We start from the raw sequence: 24,204 nt of genomic DNA on the forward strand, positions 1-24,204 counted from the left end.
TTATTAAAGATTTTTGACACAAACCAAGGAGGGCAAAGAAGATTCATCTCAAGTCAGATTTCAAGATGCAGCAGATAGAATCAGAAGACAATAAAAGACCAGTTAAGCATTTCCCTTTGTAAAGTTCATTCATTCACTGATTTCATTAATAAAGTCCAAGCATTCTGTGATGCTCTGGGAGATACAACAAAGGCAAAGTATAAAATAGTTGTTGTCTTCACAGAACTTAAGATCAGTAGGAGGTAAGCAAACAAGCAGTTACAGGAGCTATGACAGGTGAGGTATGTTTTATGCAAGAACAAAAAACAATGGTGGAGATAATGATGATGATTGACCGTGGTAATAGTGATGATGGTGGCAGCAGCTAATACTTGTGGACTCATGAGCTAGGCACAGCGCTAGGCATGTCACACTTACTATTTCACTTAATACTTACATGACCTTGTGAGGTAGGTACTATTACTATATTCATCTTATGAGGAAGACATTGAGTTCTGAGTAAGTATACATAATTATAGAACTGAAATTTAACCCCCCATGTCTGGGTCAACCCTGCTGTGTGACTAGGCATTTATAGAAACAGTCAGAAATGGTACTGGTTTATGGAGAGAATACTACATTTTAGTTTAGATATTTTGAATTCAAATTAGTAGCAAGAAATATTCTATAGTAAGTTGAAATTAAGAGACTGGAGTTGAAGGAAAAATGTATACTAAAAAGTACAAAGGGCCAAAAGTGAATTTAGGGGAATCACCAACACATAAAGTGCAATATGAGGAACTAGGAGACCTATAGATTATATCTTGGCTATGCAAGTCCAAGCAAGAGATTCAAGAAGGTGATTGTGCAGAAGTGCTGCAGGAAGGTTGAGAAAAGAACTCAGAAGGCCACTGGAAAACACTATTTTCAAAGTAACGTTCTAGTAATAAACTGCATAGTATCATGCCATTTTTATAGAATTCTGTTTAACACACAAGATGAAAACTTCAGAGAAGCTTATAAAATTTCCCCAACATTGATGCAATAAGCTATGTTCTATGTAAGTAGAATCCCTGTGTGTGAAGAGATTCAAAAATCTACCAAAGAACTAAATAAAAGAGCCACTGATGTTGCCTGTGTCAGGAACATGGCTGGCCAGGACAGTGTTCTGGAAGGAGATTGTCACCTAACCTGCCACAGTACCCACCAGAATCTTGGCCATAAGAGAAAGCGGTCCAAAAAGTGGTGGCAATTCATCCCAGGTCATGCCCTCTCCTTTCCTTTCTTCTCTGCTTGCTGGCTGAAGTTTGTAGAGAGCTAGCTTGGATCACACAGAGGAAGCTAACATCCCGGCAGTGTAGAGAAACACTACAGCAGGCACCTAGGCCCTTGATGTCAGCCTATAATGTCACATTTTTACATACCTGCTTTCAGCACAGTCTGCTATTTGGAAGCCACGGAAAGAAATATCATTATCTGGCTTCTGGCTTGACCTTTCTCTAATTTAAAGGTGCAACTTACAATTTCATATCAATAAGAACAGAAAAAAAAGCAATTTATATATATAATAATTTATATATATATATATATAAACATAAGCTTATCATAAACATGACCTTATTTCCTTTATCAGCTTCTTTGAAGGTTCTTGATTAGGCTGTTGACTTTTTAAACGCTGTGTTCATTTATTAAACAACTATCTTAGGTCTTAGAGCTAAAATACATTAAAGACTATAGGGCTTAAAGTTTAGTGTTTTATAAAGCAACGTTGACTTCAAATAGTCTGCAATTCTCTTCCTCCTTTAGGCCATTCACAGGCCAGGGCGAAGAAGCTGGTATTTTTATGATGACAGAGAATTTATTCACTTAAGACCTTTTGCTTGTGATACAAAACTTGAATGGATATGCCAGATTCCAAAAGGTAAGTGGTAGTTATTTCTTTTCACAATCTTTTCATGTAAATATTGTAAATGCTGAGCCTGAAGTGCCTGAGAGCATTTTAGACTATAATCATAATTTTTAAAAGCCTATAAAGATACAGTTAATATATTAAGCTCCATCCTGCCAGACTCCTACCCTAAGTATAAGGCTGGCTTATTGAGATTAGATGGTACCTTCCTCTTTGATCATGGAAGAATGTGTAGAAGATAAAATTTAACGTGAACTTAGAGAGATTAAATTTGGAAATGAAAGATTAGTTCAACTAAAAGAAGATACAAGTGGAGGGAATCATTTCAATGTTTATTTTGAAGCAAAATGAAAATAAACTTGCAAAGAAGGAGGCAAGAGTTTAGAAATCAAAATTTGGCAGGTCTCTGTAACATGTAGAAGCAGTTTGCACTGAACTCCAAAACTGCTAATAGTTTATGGAATTCAAATTCGAGTCCAGGAAACCAGATGGCTTGATAGTAGAGGCTCTGGTGACAAAAAGGAGAGAGGGGAGAATAAAGAGATACCTTTTTATTTAGATTGTTACAAGGAAAATGTTAAAGAAATATTAAATAAAGTGTTAAGATTTTTAACACCCAAACTATTTTTAATAGTTTAAAAATAATTTTACATAATTTTATTGGATATATTAAATTAATTAGTGATAAACGCACAGAAAGCTCTAAAGGAAATTTCTGAACTGAATGTAAATCATTTAAACTAAAGGTAGATCCTCTTCTAAACTCTCAAAGAACCCAGTGTGTTCCTTCATGCCACTACCTATTAGAAGATTGTTCTTTTTCCCTACGAAAGCCACCATACTGACTTTAACAGAGCTTCAGACACAATATCCAGTACAGTAACTGGAATGTCTCTTTCACAAAGGCAACCGGCAGGCCATAAATAAAAGAGGGAACTGTGTGTGTGTTGACACGGTTTTTCCAAGAGAGAAATTATACCTCAGTTATTCCTGATTATTTGATTCAGCTTGAAAAGGAACAAAGGGAAACCAATTTGGATACCCTTTAAACAAGCAGAGGAGCCACTAACAAGTATGGCTAATTTGGATAATTCTCTGGTTGGAAACAGGAGTGGTGGTGTTCCCATTAGTCTTTGGTGTTTGCGAACATGCCAGTGTTGATGGCATGTCATTGTCGTCAGTGTTGATGACGGTGTCAGTACTCCCTCCAAACTGTGTGCTCACTGGTAGCTACTACTCCACCCCTATGCCTCCTATTTGAGTGGTGGGGCAAACCCAAGAGTTCACACCAGCATAACTATAGAAATTACAAACCAGTAAGTACAGGAAATATTGCGAATAGTATGTAGTTGTCTTTTTATCTTTTTGTGTTTTTATATATGTTGTATTTTAAACAAAAAAAAAAGAAATTAACTAGCTTAGCAAACATAAATCAATTAACTAAATAAATCTTCTAAATAATTGAACACCTACTCTCCCCATGTAGAAACAAAATTTAAAAACTTAAAGAACTTCCTGTCTTACTGTATTCACAGTTGTGTGAAGAAATCTGTGATTGATCCAGAAGTTTAAATATTAGGTATACTCCCCTTTGACAATCCCTAAATTCTGTTATAATGTGTCGTATTTCACCTACCTGTATATTTCCTGTTAGTAGAGCAGCTAAAGTCTGTTAAACTGGATATTTCTGTGTAAATCTGTATTTTTCTGGTTTTCTTAAAGCAGTTTATAAACCTCAGTAGCCTAAATCATCATACCTTTCCTCTAGTTCATGCCTTTTTTTTTTTCAGAAAGAAACTTTTTTTTAAAGTTTATTTATTTTTTTTATTTTGAGAGAGAAAGTGTGAGTTGCGGAGAAGCAGAGAGAGAGAGAGAGAGAGAGAGAGATACCCAAACAGGCTTTTCACTGTCAACATGGAGCCCCATGTGAGGCTCAAACTCACAGACTGTGAGATCATGACCTGAGCCAAAGTCAGATGCTTAACTGACTGAGCTACCCAGGTGCCCCTGTCCTTTTTTAAATGTATATTTATTTATTTTGAGTGAGAGAGTGAGTGAGCGTGCAAGCACAAGCCAGGGAGGGGCAGAGAGAGAAGGGGAGAGAGAGAATCCCTTGCAGGCTCCACCCTGTCAGTGCAGAGCCCCAAGCAAGGCTCAAATGCAGGAACTTCGAGATCATGACCTGAACTGAAATCAAGAGCTGGGCGCATAAATAACTGAGCCACCTGGGTGCCCCTAGCTCTTGCCTTTTTTAAAAAGGTGGAAGATTTATAAGATCTAAAGAGAAACCAGGGTATTTGTCTTTTTTTATTACCTGACCCAGTTGGCTCTAATTAGTTCCCCCTTCTCTAAAAGGGATATTTTTTAAATGTTTTAATGTTTTTTATTTATTTTTGAGAGACAGAGAGACAGCATGAGCAGGAGAGGGTCAGAGAGAGAGAGGTAGACACAGAATCCGAAGCAGGCTCCAAGCTCTGAGCTGTCAGCATAATACCTGATGGGGGTTCGAACCCACTAACTGTGAGATCATGACCTGAGCTGAAGCCGGAAGCTGGACACTTAATTGACTGAGCCACCCAGCCACCCCAAAAAGGGATATTTTAACAACCTAAAAATTTTTTAAGTACCCATAGCCACTATAGATATATATAATTTTAAAATATTCTTTTTTAAAATTGAGAAAATAGTATCAAAAATAAGACTCATAAAAATGTCTTTAGTAAATCATCTATAATGCCACTACACAAACAACAACTGTTTTTATAGTATACTTCTTGATAACTTGCACACACATACATAATCTTGTGAAGAAAAAAAAACAAATTTGCATTCTGCTTTTCTCACTAATTTAAAGAAAGTTCAAGGTTAGACATAGCCTCCCCCAAGACACAAAGAACAGAACTTTTTGACACGATTACAAACAAGAAACTATGTATATTTTTAACTGATTTGACCCATTAATAGAAGTCATCCAATATGCAGAGAACTGACTCAAAGGGAAACCAAAGATGTCTTCTACTTAGTCCTCTAAGGATCATATGTCCATTATTAGGTCCAGATTCAACAGCAAAATTAAGAACAGCTATTTTGCCCTGTAATTTCTAAGATTCATCAAATTGTGTTTTTGCCTTGGAACCAGTATGACCTATGATCGACTCTTGATCTCAGATCTTGACCTCAGAGTCGTGAGTTCAAGCCCCACATTGGGCTCCCAGCTGGGTGTGAAGCCTACTTAAAAAGAATAAGAAGAAGAAGGAAGGAAAAGAAGAAGAGGAGGGGGGGAGGAGGGGAAGAGGGGAGTAGAAGAAGAAGAAGGGAAAAGAAAGCAACTAGCATTCTGGGGGAGCTACTCTGCCCTGGAACTGTCTGGGTGCTTCTGAAGGGCAGCCTTGAGCTGATTTTCAGTCTTTGTATGGTAGCAGAGTCTTTTTTTTTTTTGCTTTTGTTTGTTTGTTGTTGTTGTTTTTAATAGAGTAGAGAGTTGAGGCTCAGGGAGTTAAACAGCTGATCCAAAGGCCCACAGCAGTGAAGGGTCTGAGGGCATTTGTATACCGACCCACTCAACTTCCAAGACCAAAATTCTTTGTAACGTGCCATATTTTTTCTGTTTCCAACTAGGAATTCTGGGTGATTTTTATCATTTTTCTCCTATTTTTGTCTCTTGCCTTCTTAAAAAGTTCAGTACTGAATTACTGTACATTGTTTACAAGGATATCCTAGAAGACAATGAACACTACCAGCCCAGGTTTATAAAACAATTACTCAACTTGCATTAGTTAGAGAAGTAGTTCCTGAATAATCTCATTCTACAATGATTATCTTGGTGCTTATTCCTTAGGGCCTCTATGTAATGTATATAATATGCTCATTTACTTATTTTTACTTTCTAATTATTAGCTATATTTTATCCATCTAGTCTTCCTTTGTGACTTCATGATACAAGGTAGAGAACTGCCAGTAATACTTTGATAGTTAGCAGGTCTGCTTTTTTGATTGCCACTAGAGCAGCTGTAGCTTAGGCCCTACAAAATTCAAACTGAAGCAATCATAATGTGAAAGGTAATGGTTTGACCAGAAATGGTCAACCTCACAAATTCTGCAGGTTTTCTTGAGTTAGATCAAAGGCACTTACTGACATATCTGTAGTTGGAAACTAATCTTTTGCTTTCTGTCTTATGCAGGCTTTACTCCAAAAACACCAGACTGGTACAATCCAGGTAAGTTAAGAAAACTGAAATTTAGTCAAAGCTGCTTTTACCTTCTCAATAATGCACTTAGTTAATTATTTAAGCCCAGGCCTAAGTGCCAGCTTCTCTATCGAGTCTTCAATGGAGGTGAAGTATCTCCAGGCAGGAAAGGTGATTAGCTGATGTGGAATGAGGCTTTGAGGCTGGGTTAGTCCTCCTCTGTGAGTTCAGAAGGGTGGCTGTGTCCCTCACTGGCTCCATAATACTTGATGCCAACAGACAGCATTGCCCTGGCCAGAGGGAGCCAATAATCTAAATGGAATCCTGTGTCTAAATAGTTTTGAGCATTAAATCGTGTTTAGGAGGTGCATTTTGACTTGTGCATAATTCTAATATTCTTCTTCTTTAGAGCGTGCTGGAATTCATGGACCTCCCGTTGTAATTGAAGGGAGTGAATATTGGTTTGTTGCTGACCCTCACTTAAACTATGAAGAAGCTGTCCTGTACTGCGCTAGCAATCACAGCTCCTTGGCTACACTGACATCTTTTGCAGGACTAAAAGCCATCAAAAACAAAATAGCAAATGTAATTTGAGAAAATAGACTTAAAATTTTTTTTTATTTTTATTATTTATTCCATTAAAAAATATTTCAGAAATCTTGCCAAAATCTACAAAAGTTAAATGTTTGTTTCAAGTAAAATTTGCCTAACACCACCCAAATTCATCATTTCATGTTAGGAAAGTTAAAGAATTGCACAATGTTCTAAAGTATTCAAAATAATTACAAATGTCAATTTATAAGACAAATATCAATAGATAATATAAATTATTTTAATTCTTTGTTGTATTTTGTAGTAAAAGTTAATTTTACAGTTAAGTTGAGTTTCTATTTCTTCTAATAACTAACTTTGCAAAATACCTTTTGTGGGAAAAATATTTGTATATTTTTAAATTTATAATTGTAGTAGAACATTATATATCCAATTAACATCTGCCTATAATTACAGTGACCATATTTTCTGTATGCAAAATAGCATATAGTGAATATACAGAGAGTTTCCATCTACTTCTTTGGTGAAAGGACCTGGTATATATAATTTAGAGACTTAAGTAATGGAATGTCTGGAACTTTTAGTAGTTGTGGTTATGATAAGACAGGGTATTTAAATCAAAAATCTCTTTAAAAACTCAACATATGTAAGGATGGGTGATTTCACTTGTTGGTTGGTTTGTTTTTCAGATATCTGGTGATGAACAGAAGTGGTGGGTGAGAACTTCTGAGCAGCCCTTAGATCGTCACTTTATGAAGTATGTGACACACATTTGAAAGAAGTCCCAAGTTCCCTTTAGAAAAGGGATTACTATTTATAATTTTCATTGAACATTAATCTGTGAACTGCTTAGACTAGAGAAACCAAGTCCTTTTGCATATTAACATTAAGAAAAAAGTGATATAAAATAATGGCATAACATTAAATCTAGAATTAAAATTACAGTAAAAACCAGAATGGAACTTGTAACAATGTTATGAGCTGTGAAATCTCTCCTTTTCTTTCAGCTCACGCTATCTATGGCATCACTTTCCTATAACATTTCGGGAGGAATGCTTGTACATGTCTGCTAAGACTTGGTTTAGCGGTAAATTAATTTCAAATCCTTTAATGTTAATTATATAATGTGAACTTCAGGTTCAAATACTAGCTTAACCCTGTTTTCTTTTGTATTGTATGTTTGATTGCTTCATCTTATTTTGGCTAATTGCTAATGACCATGACTCAAATTCCAAATGCAAATAAAGGTGCTTTTCACTGTGAATATCTTGATTTTCTTTACCCTAAAACAGTTACTTAGAAATAAACTTACCAATTTTATAACTGATAAAGTTATAGACAAGTTTGCAAAGATAAACAGGTAGCAATTCTAAGTATAGTTTAGGTCTCTTTCCCTTTCATTAGCCTTCGCTTTCAAACTATTTTCTCAGCGTCAGGAACTGTGGTTCCTGTGGTCATTATACCAAATGTGTGCATTTTTGTTGGCAACACTGGTTGCCTATAAACAGTATACTATAACCTACTGATATGAGTAATAATAGAAGATAGAAATGGGTAGAGAAAGAAAGGAATATAGTTTAACTGTTTGGGAAATAGCAATTTAAAGATGTTTTCTTTACTACTGCATTGTTTTTAAAATGTGCTGAACAGAAAATTCTCACTACACTAACCCTGCTTTTCATTTCTCAGACTTAAATAAGCCAGCAGACTGTAGTACCAAGTTGCCCTTCATCTGTGAAAAATATAATGTCTCTTCGTTAGAAAAATATAGTCCAGGTTCTGCAGCTAAAGTACAGTGCTCTGGGGATTGGATTGCTTTTCAGAATAAGGTAAAAAAAAGAATTGCTGCATTGTACAAATGATGATTGCTTTCATGCTGGTTGTATGGCCTGTGGCAGAATGGCAGCCCATCAAGTAACCTCACTCAGATAGCCTCTGCATATTTCAGTAACCCACCTGATCCTCTGCACTGCCAGAAACCACATTGACTCTCAAGTTAGTCATGCCTAAGGTCTTACAAAGTACTATGTTCCTATTCTTTTGTTACTAAACTTAAATTGCTGATGTTGATCGGTCAATGGATTGTAATACTTTAAATAGACTCTCTATAGCATAAAGGAAACTGACAATTTCTGGCTGATAAATTTTCTCCCTGAAAGAAAACATCCAAGCAGTATCTATCAATTAAATTAAACCAACATTTCCCAAACTACTTTTTGGGAACTACTACACATATGCTACCAAAATGGTCATCATTGATCTTGCCTCCTAAGGGGGCATTCTAGATCTCCCTCTGAAATTAATAATCTGTATTGGTATATGTATTTCTTTGGAAATGCTAAGTAGAGAAATGTATTTTATAGTATGTTAAAACATTTATTCTCATACATAAGTTTGATGGTAAGCAGGCTGGGATTGGTGTGGAAGTTCCATGACGTCTTCAAAACTAGGCTTCTTTTGCCTTTTTGCTCTGCCATTCTTAACATAATAAAACGTCTAGGGTCTTTTCTAGAAGCCACCTGGTGACGATAATGTATAGCTCATTGGCCACTACAGTCTGTTGGGAAGATGAAACAAAGCATTTTGTAGAATGTTTCAAGGAACGCAGTTGAGAGCATACAACTCCATACTAACATGATCATAATATCAAAAAGAAAAAGGAATATATGTGTCTGACAACTAAAAGCTCTCTTGGTCTCTTTAAAAAAAAAAAAAAAGATGAGGTGTTTACCTACTATGTGAGCTTTCCTGTGTCCGGAATCTTATTCTTCATATGTGTTTTTTGTTTGCAGTGTTTTCTCAAAATCAAACCCAAGTCTCTCACATTTTCTCAAGCAAGTGATACTTGTCACACCTATGGTGGCACACTGCCTTCAGTGTTGAGCCAGAGAGAACAAGGTAGCAGAATTGTTTTGGAAACATCTTTTATTTTGATCTGGGGAGCCAAGAGAGTTTGGGGAGGCTGTGGGGAATTAGCATATTAAAATATCTTATCAGAGGCACCTGGGTGTCAGTTAAGCATCCAACTCTTGGTCGGCTCTGGTTTTGAACTCATGGTTTGTGAATTTGAGCCCCACATCGAGTTCTGCAATGACAGTGAGGAGCCTGCTTGGGAATCTCTCTCTCTCCCTGCCCCTCCCCTGCCCATTCTCTCTCTCTTTCTCTCTCAAAATAAATAAATAAATAAAACTTTAAAAAATTTTGTAAATCTTATTAAACCAGTTTTTTTATATAATAGGTAAAAGACTATCTTTGTAGCTAAGCAAGAGATATTCATTAACATTTTTAATATACCTTTAATTTGAATAAGTCAAATGCTTTAAAAAATCTCTTTCTGACAGATTTTATTACATCCCTGCTTCCGGGTATGGAGGCTACTTTATGGATTGGCTTGCGCTGGACTGCCTACGAAAGGATAAACAAGTGGACAGATAACAAGGAGCTGACATACAGTAACTTTCACCCATTACTGGTTGGTTGGAAGCTGAAAATACCAACAAATGTAAGTTTTTTTGAATCATAAACCTATACAGGTTTGTGAAATACCCAAGTCTTCCATAAATTACTGGATTAAGATAAGAACAAGGGTCTATTGGGGCACCTGAGCGGCTCAGGTGGTTAAGTGTCTGACTTTGGCTCAGGTCTTGTGATCTTATGGCTTATGAGTTTGAGCCTCGCATTGGGTTCCATGCTGATAGTGTGCATTCTGCTTGGGATTCTCTCTCCTTCTCTCTGTTCCTCCCCCGTGTGCGCTCTCTCTCTCCCTCTCTCTCTCCCTCTCTTTCTCTCTCTGCCTGTCAATATAAATAAACATATTTTTAAAAGAACAAAGGTCTATTTTATGAGTCCATTTATATGAAATGTTCAGAGCAGACACATATATAAAGATAAAATGTAGATTAGTGATTGCCAGAGGCTATGTAGGAAGGAAGGCTTGGTGGTGATGCCCAAAGGGTATGGCATTTCTTCTTGGGGTGGTAAAAATGTTCTAGAATTGATTGGGGGTGATGGTTGCACAATTGAATATACTAAGAACTATAGACTGTGCGCTTTAAGTGGGTAAAGTATATCACCTATGAGTGATATATCATAAAACTGTCACAAGAAGAACAGGAGTTCCCCAGCATTCAAGCAGATGCCCTAGTTTTTTTATAGTACCTTCAGATTCCATTCCACTTATTTTACAACCACCATAAGCCATCAAGTAGTAAGATGCAAATAGAAGCAAATATAAATGCTTTATTAACATTTTGGGATTTGGGGCTATCTCCTGAGACCAAAAGTAGAAAATTGGTGATTAGTAATCATTTTCCCCGAACAGCTATACATAAAGAAGCTATAGAGGGGAAGAAGTATTATGTTAATGATAGTTACCCTATACCATGATCTGCTGCCCGCTGCTTCTGTCTTCCTTATTTGCTGGATATAAACCTCCTTTTGCACAATGGCAAAGATTAAGAAATTAACTTTAAAGTCAAATTCCAAAGATATGCCTGGACAATAGTTAGTTGATGTTCCTAATGCAGTATAACTTTGCTCAAAGTAGATGTTGGTGGCAAAGAGAACTCTTGAGTCATATGTAATTATGTGTAAAGTAAATATTAAAATAATGCTTGGTTATTATAGAAAATATGAAAGCTGTAGAAGAGTAAATCAATAAAGAAAACTGTCAACCCTGATCCTACTTATACTTAGGCCAGTAGCTTTCAAGCTTTCTACTATAACCCCATAGTAAGAAATACATTTAAATTGCCATTTAGTACATGAATATAAATATAATATTGAATTGAAACAGATGTTTCAACTTACTCTGACTACATAACCCACTGATGTTTTCTCTCTATTCTATTCTACTGTAGGCTAGTATAGTCTAAGCTATTCGCCTTCTGCTATCCAATCCTATTTCATTCTCACATATGTGAGTCAAGATCTACTGAATTGATGTCACAACCTACTAAATGAGCCTCAAACTGTATTTGAACCCTAATCTAGTAAATCATAAGTATTTCAGCATTTTTTCTTCTAGGGCTTTTTCATATATTATCTTTCTGACATAGATAAAATCATAGTCTGTCTACCATTGTATATATACTATTGTATTCTACTTTTCTCATTTAGTATTATATAATAGTTTCTTATACCATTAAAAGCGTTTTATACTTGAAAAGCGTTTTTGCAGTTGCACAATATTTCTTGGTAGATATGTGAGAGAATTTAGGTTGTTCCCGTTTTTGCACAATCAGAAATAGTGCTACAATGAACAGTTTTTGCATAATCTTTGGTTATATTTCAGATTACCTCAAGATAGATTTTGGAAGCCATAAAGCCAGATCAAAAGATATAAGTAGCTCTGATCACCAAATGCTTTCCAGAAAGGTTTATGGGTTTATATATTTTTAGCAATATATTATGATGGCCATTTTATTCATATAAGCATGTTAACAATTTTAACATTTGTTGATCAGCTAATATGTGTCAATTACTTTACTAATGCATCATATGCATAACTTCATTTAATCTGCACAATAGATATGAAAAGCTCTATCCTAGAAATGTAAAAACAGAAAGAATCATGTAACTTGCCCCCAATCATGTAGCCACATGTGCAGTCACATTTAAATCTAGGTCCAGGAGTCCATAGAACCAGTGTTCTTAGCTAGTTTACTATGTTGCCTGTAAGGGGCACTGTCTTTAAAAATTCTTGCTAATTTGGGAATTTAAATATATCATATTTTTGTTTATATTTCTCTGATATCTAATGAAAACAAACTTCTAGGAGTTCAGTGATAATTTGAATTTCATCAAATATAAATGTTATTTTTTGCCAATATTTATCAAAGCCTTCATGTATTTCTTTTTTCCTTTTTGTCTTCATGTATTTCTTATTGACATTATTACTGTGTAAATATTAAACATACTAACTCTATGTTTCTTGTGTTTACTAAAAATATTCAAGTACATTCTTTAAAACTCTGAATACCAAAAATATTATAGAAATAAGTTCTGATTTTTTTGCATGTGTGTACATTCAAATCTATTCATTTCCTTTTTTTTTCACATTTCTATTAAAGTTCATCATGCAAATGTTAGTTAAATATATGCTTATATTTTATTTGTCTTTTTTTTCCTGACAGCATGGTACAGCCATGGTATGTGGTATATGTTGTCAGTGAATTCTTAAGGCTTTTCCCTAATCTTGTCTAACATCATTTATTACATACACTTCCATTTGTTAAAGACAATATAGGATGCCTCTTTTATCATATATTAAATGTATACATATGTGATATAATCTTTCAGTGCTATAACACTGATCTAAATACTATAATTTTTTCACATTTAAAAAAATATAGTAGGAAGAGTTAGCCTTAATATATACCTTTAAAAAATAGTTTTAGATATTGACTAAATAAACCATATATATTTAGTCAATTTGCAACTAAATCAATTAAATTTTAAAAACTTTTCATGAGAATTTGACAACATTTTAGGAAGAATTAACATTTTTATTAGCCTTTCAATTTAAAAATATGGTATAATATATCTCTCCATTTATTCAAGTCTTTCTTCAGAGCCTTCAGTGCAGTTCTTGCAATTCTGTCTCATTTTCTCTAGAATGGGAGGTTTTTTTCTTGATTTTTCTCACTGACATCTAGAAAGCTAGATGTTGTTTGGGTATATTTATATATCTATTTCATAGACGTTTATCTTTGTAAAAGCCTCTTATTACTTCTCAGAGTTTTTCACTAGATTTTTGGGTGGGTTTCCTAATTAGATGATCAAATACCTGTCCATGCTTCACTATATATGATCAGACTTCCAGAACTGTAGTGCTACCAGAAATAATAACCACCATCCTAGACTTGCTCTGGATTTTCTGGACTGTCAGAAGTCTCTCATTGTTATATATGATGCCTACTCTTTGTTTGTTTTACCATTCTATAACTAGCTTATTTAGAATTTTTATTTAAGAATAAGTACTGAATTTTCTAGAGCTTATTTCCAGCATCTACTAAAAATGTAGTATAGTTAAATTAAACCATTTTCATCTTCTTATCATAAAATATAGTTGCTCAGAATGGATTATTATTCTAGGATAGTGGATTTGATTTATTAGAATTTTATTTGAGAATGTTTTCATCTCTGTTTATAGATTTAATTTTTATGCTATATGGTCAGATTTTTTTCTGATTACATCAAGTTTCTAAGAAGAACTGGGTGGCTTTCTGCCTTTGTGTTTTGAAATTATGACTTAGCATGGAGAATTATCTTTCCCTGGAAGTTTGAAGGAATTACCTAAAAAATCATGTGATGCTACTTTCTAAAGATCATTCTTTAGTAATAAAGGGATTTGCTGTAGTAGTTGAATGGTTAAACTCCAGAGTCACATTGAGTTTGAATTCCATCCAGCCATTTAGTGTGCCTTTGGAAGTTCACTTATCTTTTCTTAAGCCTCAATATTTCATCTGTAAATTCTGACACTGTAACACCTACTATTAATACAATGTGAGGATTAGATAGACAATCCATTTAAAGCTTTTAGCTCTCTAACATGTAGTTTTTTAAAATGAACTATTAGTATTAATTTTCAATTTCCTCCAAAGTTACTGGTATGTTTTAGATTTTTTGCTTCTCCTTATAACCATTATGCTAATTTGTATTTTTCAAGACAGTTGCCTACTTCATTTATATTTTCTTTTTTTTAAGTTTTAAAATTTATTTAAGTAATCCCTACATCTCACATGGGGTTTGAACTCATAACCCCAAAATTAAGAGTCCTCTTAATGCTCTTCCAACTGAGACAGCCAGGTACCCCCATTTAGATTTTCTAATGTATTAGAATAAAATTGTGCATACTATTATCTTTTTAAATCTCCATATCTTATTTTGTTTGTGTTTTTACTTTTTTATTCAGATTTTTACAAAATTGGTGTGTTATGGCTTTCTCTTTCCTCTCTCCACTGTCTACTTCTATTACTTGAGGTACATTTACAAATATTACTACATTTTCTATCCTGTTTTTCTTCAAGTTATATTTTGTTCATTTTCTAATCTTCTTTATTCAATTCTTAGTTCACTTTCCTTTAGAAACCAGAATACATTTAATAATATATATTTGCAGAATTCCACTATTGGGTATTCACCCAAAAACCAAAACACTAATTCAAAAAGATATATACACACCTATGTTTATTACAGCACTATTTACAATAGCCAAGATATGGAGGCAGCCTAAGTATCCACTGATAGATGAATGATAAGGAAATTGTGGTACACACACACACACACACACACACATACACACACACACACACAAATACTACACAACCATAAAAATGGATGAAATCTTGCCATTTACAACAACATGAATGGACATAGAGGATATTATGCTAAGGGAAATAAGTCAGACTGAAAAAGACAAATACCATTCCAGTACTATGTGGAAAACAGTCATGTGAAAAAACAAAACAAATGAATAAGCAAACAAAAAGCAGAATCAGACCTATAAACACAGAGAGCAAACTGTGAATGTTTGTTCAGAGAACAAACTGATAGTTGCCAGAAGAAGAGGAGTGGGAGGATGGGCAAATGGGTGAAAGGGAGAGGAAGATACAGCCTCCCAGTGACAGAATGAATAAGTCACAGGAACAAAAGGCACAGCACCGGGATTATAGTCAATGATGTTATAAGTGGAGTATATGGTGACAGATGGTAGCTACACTTGTGGTGAGCATAGCATAACAACTAGGGAAGCTGAATCACGATGTTGTACACCTGAAACTAATGTATCATTGTGTGTCAACTATACTCAAAGAAAACCCTCAAAATAATAATAACACATGTTTGCCTCTATAAAATTTTTATGCATATCCCTTGTGGTATTATTCTTTCCTATAATTATTTTATTCCCATTTTGGTTTAGTGTTTATTGTGTAGCATTGTGTATGTGTTTTTATAAAATTGGTAACTCTTGGGATAAGCTTACGTTTCTTATTTTTCTAAGTGTGTGATATGTTTCAAGCATACAAAAAATATAAGAACAATATACTTTGAATAAATTTTCATACCTAGTATTATTGATTTGTGATCAGAGAATGAAATCTAAATAGATATTTATGGGTGTTTTTATAGTGACTAGTAGAGGATCAAAGCTTTAAGATGAGTTCTCTGTTGTGTAATATACAGTTTGTCATATAAACTGAGTTAATAATCATTACTAATAAACTGAATTAATTCAGTCTAATAAACTGAATTAATAATCATTACTTTTTTGCTTTGAAATGTCAAGAATGATAGCAGAGTTTTAAATATTACTACAATTGTGTTTTAATCTTGCTTCTGCCAGTTTTTCTTTATCTGTTAAGAATTTATATTTAACAAGAGTGTCACTGTTTTGTTTTATAATTTCTAAAGTTAATTGGCATTTTCCCATGCTTTGGAAGTTTTTGAGGATTTTCTTGTGATTTCATGGTCAGTTTCTTAATGAAATTTTTACAGGAGGAAAAATCCAATTTGGAATATAAAGTTCTCTTGCTGGGATCTTCAGACAGTTTCATGATTATTGTACATATTTGCCCTTTTGTTTAGATTTTTGAGGAAGAGTCCCAATACCACTGTGCTCTAATGCTCAACCTCCAAAAGTCACCTTATACTGGAACATGGAATTTTACTTCCTGCAGTGAATACCACACTCTGTTTCTCTGTCAGAAATATTCAGGTAAAAATTATTATCTAGATAACTATAGTACTTTATGCTGTTAGATATATATAGTACTTTTTCACAAAAATCTTATAAATGATTTAATTGGTAAACATATAGATTCCCTAAAATTTCAACATGGCTAAATTCATATTGGTTCAGAGAGTCAGATTATCTCAAACAGAATGTAATTTTTTTAACTGTCATTGCTTTACCTAATTAAATATCAAAATGAAGTATTGGTGCCAATAGGTCTAAACCTGTAGCCTGCTTTACATTCTGTGTCTCCCTCTCTGCCCCTCCCCAACTTATGCTCTATCTCTCAAAAATAAATAAATGTAAAAAAAAATTTTAATAAAAATCATCCATATTTTCAAAAAAATGTTTTTATAAAGTATCACATCGTTTTCACTGATCACAATGTTCTTAATAAATGATTTGGAAAAAAAAACTTTTGGGATGACTGGGTGGCTCAGCCACTTAAGCATCCAACTCTTGATTTGGGATCAGGTCATGAGCTCAGCCGTGGGATTGATCCCTGCATTGGGCTCTGTGCTGAGCATGGAACCTGCTGAAAATTCTTACTCTCTCTCCCTCTGCCCCCCCCAAAATAAAAATAAATTAAATAAACAAACAAATAAATAAAAATTTTTAAATGTTTGTCATGTAGTGAGAACCTCATGTAGATAATTCATGTACTTCTAAAGAACTTTTTGTTAAATTAACCCATGCTCCTTTGTCTCATACTGTTTAGTACTGAATAAAGTACTTTCCTTCATTCAGGGAAGTACTGTAAAGCAATAATTCAATATATCCTCTTATGGGTTGTTTTGCTCATTTGTTTCATGGGAGCTCTTCCAGATGAAAACTTTGTAAGAGAACACCTAACACCTTCTCTTGTTGAAGGAGTTCAAACAAAGAAGGTATTTGACACCAACCTGAAATGGTAATTTTATTGCAGCCTAGTTTTACTTATACTCTTTTCCTTCCTAAATCAGATGAACAAAAACAGAATTTTGTTCCAATTTTAGAAAAAAAGAAAAAAGAATGTGGCTCACACATATTACCTAAGGCACACAGCAAGACATACTTATTTCTCTAACCAAAATCTAAAATAAATGAATAGAAAAGTAATATCTAAAGTACTTATTAAGGAGAAATGAAGAAATGTTCCATGCCTTGCAGAGTGGGTGGTTTTGTGGTTTTTTTTCCTTTACACACAGAAATTGAAAGCAGACAGACCTTGCAGAATACTTCAGACACGATAAAGTATCTAAATAATTTGTACAAAATAATCCCGAAGAGTCTGACTTGGTTTGATGCTCTGAAGGAGTGTCAGAAAGATAACATGCACCTGGTGAGCATCACGGACCCTTACCAGCAGGCATTCCTAACTGTGCAGACGGTCCTTCATAACTCTTCTTTATGGATTGGACTCTCCAGTCGAGACGTAAGTTTTCAGTCCCAACTGCCAGCATTGGGTGACAGAATGTGAAATTTTTGTTGCATGCAGCGTTTCTCATACCAGACTAAAAGAACACGGAGATTGTAAAATCTTACTCCAGTACGTAGCTTTCATGAAGTGTGTGATTTTTAGTGGCAGTCATCTTTCCACTGTTGAAAGATCTGGTGCTTTATTGTTTAGATTAAGAAGTTCTAGTGGACATAGGTTGATGAGCACTTCTTTTTATTCTAGTAAAAGACTGAGCTGGAATCAGGAACTGCCAGCTCTCCCCAGCCAATGAAAAGAAGAAAGGAAGGGAAGAATGAAAAAATCAGATGGGTTTCAGTGTGTAGAAGCACTATGGTTTCTGATGAAGTCTTTTTATCCTTTTCAGAATCAACAGAGTAAAATTAAGCCTCTCTAAAAGGGGATTAGCATAGTGTTTCACCACAGCTCAAGGCCTGATCCTGGATGGATGTCTTGAGTACTTGTAGTTCATTTCACAGCCCAGCAAAGAATACTAGCCTCCTGCTAATTCCCAATGCTAAGCTACAAACATGTCACATAAGCAGGAACATTTATGCTTCTGAAGCATTTAGCTACAATTAATAAGTTTTTTTAAATAAAGCTATAGTTTAAAAAAAAACAATAAATAAAGCTGTAGTATTTCTGTTGGCAATGTAGGTCGTTTTTGTCTCTGTTCTAGGCCTTCTATATAATAATTTAATACTCTGCCCACTGAGATGTATTGAAGGGGAAGATATGTATGTGAGGCTGCATACATTATGCTCTGCATAGGGGTGCCATTTACAAAGATTGTGATGTGAACTCTGCCCCCTGCATCTGCACAGTGCATGACTGGTGAAGCCTAGTTAGGTAAAAGTCACCAAAACCAGAATTTTCTACTCTCAGAGAGAGGGTAATTGACAGAGTAGGAAAGAAGAGTGCATTGCATTGTGAAGCAAACCTAAGTTATATATACCTTGGGAAAACCCTCGATATACCAATGTGGTATATACCAAGATGGTTTTAGGGCTGCAGGGAAGAAAAATGTGATTGACGGTGATTTAGTCCTAGTACACACCCAGAGTCGAATTCGAGAATAGGTGAAAAAACTTAAAATAGACTCAGAAGTAAACATTCCCTTGGACAAATTTTGGATTCATTATCATCAGCATTTACTAGAAGCTCAATTAAAACTATTGAGAAATTACTCTCTAAAGTAATGGTTTCTCTAAGACTTTCAGATCAAGCCAGATCATCAGCTTGAACTAGTTTTCAAGACTTACTGTAGCAATTCTTTCATAACATTGCATTTATTTATTTCCTCTTCAGTGTTTGGGATTATGTGAAACCCATCAGTGTGTCTCTTGTGAGGGTGGTAATAAGTTACTACATTTCCTACTTTCAATCACCTTTAACCTTTTGAAACAAAAGGTCCCTGTGGAAAATTTGTAAATTTATAGTAAATTTTTTAAAAGAAAATTTAAATCACCTATAATCACAGTATCTACGATAAATGTGATTTAATAATCTGGTGTAAGTTTTTTCTATGTACACGTATATATTTTTAAGATAATTAGAGTCATACTGTTTTGTAACTTTTTATTCACCACATAAGGATTTTGCCTTATTTCTTATCCTAATTTCAATTTGTACCTATGTTTCTCTTTTTCCTTTCACTCTTTGACTATTCTATGTGTGTGTTTATTATGTATTTGCATAAGATGCCTTAAATGTTTGGAACATGGACAGGATGCATTCTACATTGAAAGCAACAGAAGGGTATTTAAAGATTTTAAGCCTGGTAGTGACAATATCAGATTTTTACTTTAGAAGAATTATACTGGCAGAAGGTGGGTAAGGAAATGAGTAGTCTAGAGGTTTCTTATAGAAATTCATGCAGGAAATGATGTTGGCTGAACTAAGGCCAGCAGTAGTCCTGGATTGTCTAAAGGTTGGAGTGTGGCGGTGGCCGTGGGTCACTCAAGTACATAAAAGTACAAGCACATAGGAATAGAGCAAGTCAAGAAGGCTTGGGAACTGGATGAATCACCTACATGAACATTAACGTCTGCAAGTCAATGGTTGGACCATTGGTGTATCTCCTCAGTGAGTATCAGGGGGGAACAGGGAGGCAAGTCCTCAGTGAATGTCAGAGAGAGGCAAGGAATCTGGGAGCTTGCATAAGCCTCAAAGGAAATGACTGAAGGAGACAAAAAATACCTGCTCTCCCATTCTCCTAGCCCTGCAGTATCTGAGAATGGAAAAATAAACAGCTTCCCCCTGACCCCGGGTGTTAAAAGGAACTTATTCCCTTGAAAAGCCAGGTTTTAATTAAGGTCAAGAATTTAGCAAAGAGACACTTACAGTCATAATAAAGAGAGATCACATTCAGCAAAGAGATAGAGGGTGTGGTGATTTATCTATGAGGAATAGAAGTTCCAAAGGCCCGGGTACCTGGGTTAGGTTTGAGTGCAACAAAGGTGAAGGAATCCAGGGTAATATCAAGTACAAGCAACATCCCATGGCCAAAGGGGCACATTTGAGGCCACGGGGCTTAGGCCACAAGGTTACAACTAGAACTCTGGTGGGGAACAGTTTTCAGAATGAAACAGTTGGTGGTGTTGAAGCCTGAACATCTTTGCTATTTATGGTTCACTAAGGATACTGTTTGTGGGCTTTGCCCAATACTCCAAATAAACCAGTGATGCAGAATCGCCTTGGGCCCCAAGACAGCTTAGTTCATTGGGTCACTGTGTAAGGGCTGGTGCTCTGGCAGCACCTTTGAGAAGCTCAAACAGGTTCATACCCTGGACTTTTGTACCTATTTTGTAAAGCCTCTCTCAAGATAGGTGTTTGGTCAGACCCTTGTCAGGATGTAAAGATAGATGTTCACCGACTTTTAGCACACAATAGAATTTAGTGAATGAGGAAGCTTTTCTATAAAGAGAAGTATAAAAACAGCAGCGTGAGATCTACAAGGCCTGAGTGAGGGTTAGGAGGGAGGGAGCCAACATTTATGTAACTCTTCCTGTGTACCAACTGACCACTGAGTTACATGTTTTACACATTACCCCACTAATTCTAGCCCTGAGAGGTTAAGTGTCCTATTCGTTTAATAGATGAGGGGATGGAAACTTGGCAAGGTAAACTCAGATGAAAAACTAATTGGGGACTGAGCCAGAATTCAAACTAGATATGCTTAGCTCCAGAGCCCATGTTCTTTCCAGTACTACATAATTGTTTTTTCTGACTTCCAACAACAAACAGTTCCAATTAATTGTGAGGCAGCCTCGCATAATGACTCAGGCCATGGACTCTAGCACCTAATGGCCTGGATTAGAACCCCAGCACTGCAGTATACATTCTATGTGACTTTGGGCACACTACATACCTTCAGTTTCCTCATCTGTGAAATAAATGTAATAGTTCCTATCATATGGCTGTTAGGAAGATTAAGTAAGTTAATCTTTGCAAAGCACTTAGAACAGTGCCTGGCACATAGTAAGTGCTATGTAACTATGTGGTAAATATAAGATAAAATTGAAAGTTATTAGATTGAGCAAGAGGGTCAAAATAATACAAAGGAGATAACATGAAGTATTACCACTTGAACTGTATTTCTGCTGCTTACAGGATGAGCTCAACTATGGTTGGTCAGATGGGAAACATCTTCAATTTAGTCGCTGGATTGAAAACAATAAGCAACTTGAAGACTGTGTAATATTAGACACTGATGGATTCTGGAAAACATCTGATTGTGAACATAAGCAACCAGGTGCTATTTGCTACTATCCAGGAAGTATGCTAATTTTAAATATTTTAATTTATGGAGGATGGCTTTGTAAAATCTGGTTTTGAAATTATAATCATGTCCACTTTTTACAACATTTGTTGTGAAAATTGTATCCAAGTAGAATTTTTATATATTAAATACTTTGTTATTGATTTTCATTTTAGACATGTTATATCTTTATTTTTGTCAGCTGACAATGGTACTTGACCTTTGAGTTTTAAATCCCCGTTAGCCTTAATTTATTTATATTTTGTATTTGAGTTCTATAGAAAACTCATATTTGCGGGAATTATTTTTAGTAATTCTTATCATCAACCAATCTTCCTTTTTAAGAGTCACTGTTAAGATTCGTTTGTTTGCAAGCTCAAGCCAGCTTAAGCCAAAGAGACACTTAGATCCTTAAAAATATGTATATAGCTGAGCCTCATGAGGAATGGGAACCAGAAACTGAATGGAATCAGTGTGTCTCCCACCTATCCTTTCTGTTTCTCTCTGTGGATCTGCACTCTTCTTTTTATACTTCCTGCTTCTATCTGTGCGTGGTAGAACATGGCAGCTCCCTAGCTTTCAGTTATAGCCGTAACTAACAATGCATTGACTATCCCTAAATAACACTTCCCACATTCTTAGAGAGAATCTGATGTAGCTGGCTTGAGTAAGGTATGCAGTCTCTCGCGGAGTCAGAGTAAAGTGGCTTTACAGCTGCCAGGGGCCCACACTTGTGTGTTGGTAGTAGAAAGAAAAGATTACTTCCCAAAGGAGTTGTACAAGCTGGGAGATATACTGGGTGGTCTCTCCTGCAGATTAAATCTGTTTGTTGGCTTTGAGTAGACTGTATCTGTATTTGCATCTCCTGGAATATATGTCTTTTTCATAATAAAAACCATAATCAGATTTTCAACTATTTCTGTTTGTTTTCATTAAAGCAACAACTTAGAACATCATATATTTCATTAAAATGAACGTTTAAAAATTAAATAAAAAATAAAATGTACCTTTAAAATTAGAGAAGAGGGGCACTTGGGTAACTCACTCAGTTAAGTGACTTCAGCTCAGGTCATAATCTCACAGTTTGTGAGTTTGAGCCCTGCATCAAGCTCTCTGCTGATGGCACAGAGCCTGCTCGGGAGTCTCTCCCTCTCTCTCTCTCTCTCTCTCTCTCTCTCTCTCTCTCTCTCTGCCCCTCCATCTGCTCTCTTTTTCTCTTTCTCAAAAATAAATAAACATTAAAAAATTAAAATTGGAGAAGATACCAGTAACCAGAAACTTGAAGACGAGTTCCCAAAGTTATAGTTAGGTACCTATTATTAATATCCTTGTATAGTCTCTGAGGGTGCCCCTTATATTTGAGGTTTGGTGATATAGGAAGACAGAAACAATACTTAACCTAATAGCACCTCATGTTTTATATTCTCCCACTCACTCCACAGCAGGGGAAAGAAATTATGTTAAATAAACTCCTTCCTACAGAAACCCAGTTAAGAGGTCACATTATATTTGAGTATAAACAGAACAAGCATCATTAGGCTATTATTTATTGGCTTTCTGAATATTCCCTACAAATCAAGTCTAATTACTCTGAACAGGATTTAACATTTACATGTAAAATTAGATTTCTTACCATTGTTACTTTTTTAGATGAGACTGAAAAAGAGATCAAGCTGGTTGACAGTGTTCAGTGTCCATCTCCTGTTCTATCAACTCCGTGGATACCATTTCAAAACTGTTGCTACAATTTCATGATAGGAAAGACTAAATATCGGGTGGTAACACCAGATGAAGCTCATTCTGCATGCCAGAATCTGAGTAAGTATCTTACGTGGTCATTACATTTGTTCATTAGAAAAACAATTCTCACCCAAGTGTGTTATAAGTATTTTTAATTAGTACCAATGACCAGATTTCAAAAATACTTGTCTCCTAATTTCTACATTATCTACAAAAATTATTAAAATTTGTGTTTAATTAAAATGGAGAATATAGGAGTTACTTCTTTACCTATCCGTTAGATAACTAGTCTGTCTTTACATGTATAAACAAAATGAGTTCTACTTTAAAAGTCACAGAAATGACATGACCAAGCAGAGAACTGGATGTTCAACCAAGCTAGGCTGCAGGCAAATGTGGGTGGTTGAAACCTAAGATAAGTAATCGAAAGCAAAGAAGAGCTCTGCCTAAAAGAAATGCATAGCACTGGGTGTTGTATGGAAAACAATTTGACAATAAAATATTATGGAAAAAAAGTAAAAGAAAAAAAAGAAAAAAGAAAAAAAAAGAAACCAACTAGACAATAAACTATAAAAAAAACAAAAACAAAAATAAATTAAAAAATAAAAAGAAATGCATATTTTACACTTGTAGCTCTCAGGACTCTTCACATAGTCTCTGTGAGATCCACTGAGGCTTGATGACTTCTCAGCAGTGGACCTGGGAGCTGTGGGAAGTTCTTTTCTTTTTTATTATTTTTTTTTAAATTTATATCCAAGTAGAGAATCCAGAGCTGGGCCCACAAATGTACGGTCAATTAATTTTTGACAAAGCAGGAAAGAATATCCAATGGAGAAAAGACTGCCTCTTTAGCAGGTGGTGCTAGGAAAATTGGACAGCAACATGTAGAAGAATGAAACTAGACCA

General features: G+C 35.1%; 1 protein-coding gene across 3 annotated transcripts in view; it reads left to right on the top strand.

The window, feature by feature from the left end:
• Nucleotides 1–24,204, top strand: part of LOC115287783 (lymphocyte antigen 75) — a 128,914-nt gene that overhangs the window by 53,192 nt on the left and 51,518 nt on the right. For all 3 annotated transcript variants that reach the window (XM_029934508.1, XM_029934509.1, XM_029934510.1), the window contains exons 16-27: nucleotides 1,786–1,900; nucleotides 6,070–6,105; nucleotides 6,485–6,660; nucleotides 7,317–7,384; nucleotides 7,635–7,714; nucleotides 8,317–8,456; nucleotides 9,420–9,525; nucleotides 9,969–10,129; nucleotides 16,216–16,345; nucleotides 17,551–17,777; nucleotides 21,411–21,576; nucleotides 23,209–23,376. In XM_029934508.1, coding sequence (XP_029790368.1) covers nucleotides 1,786–1,900; nucleotides 6,070–6,105; nucleotides 6,485–6,660; nucleotides 7,317–7,384; nucleotides 7,635–7,714; nucleotides 8,317–8,456; nucleotides 9,420–9,525; nucleotides 9,969–10,129; nucleotides 16,216–16,345; nucleotides 17,551–17,777; nucleotides 21,411–21,576; nucleotides 23,209–23,376 — 1,573 coding nt within the window. The remainder of the gene's footprint in view (nucleotides 1–1,785; nucleotides 1,901–6,069; nucleotides 6,106–6,484; nucleotides 6,661–7,316; nucleotides 7,385–7,634; nucleotides 7,715–8,316; nucleotides 8,457–9,419; nucleotides 9,526–9,968; nucleotides 10,130–16,215; nucleotides 16,346–17,550; nucleotides 17,778–21,410; nucleotides 21,577–23,208; nucleotides 23,377–24,204) is intronic.

The sequence above is a fragment of the Suricata suricatta genome, chromosome 3 (assembly GCF_006229205.1).
Source record: "Suricata suricatta isolate VVHF042 chromosome 3, meerkat_22Aug2017_6uvM2_HiC, whole genome shotgun sequence".
NCBI classification, from domain to species: Eukaryota; Metazoa; Chordata; class Mammalia; order Carnivora; family Herpestidae; genus Suricata; species Suricata suricatta.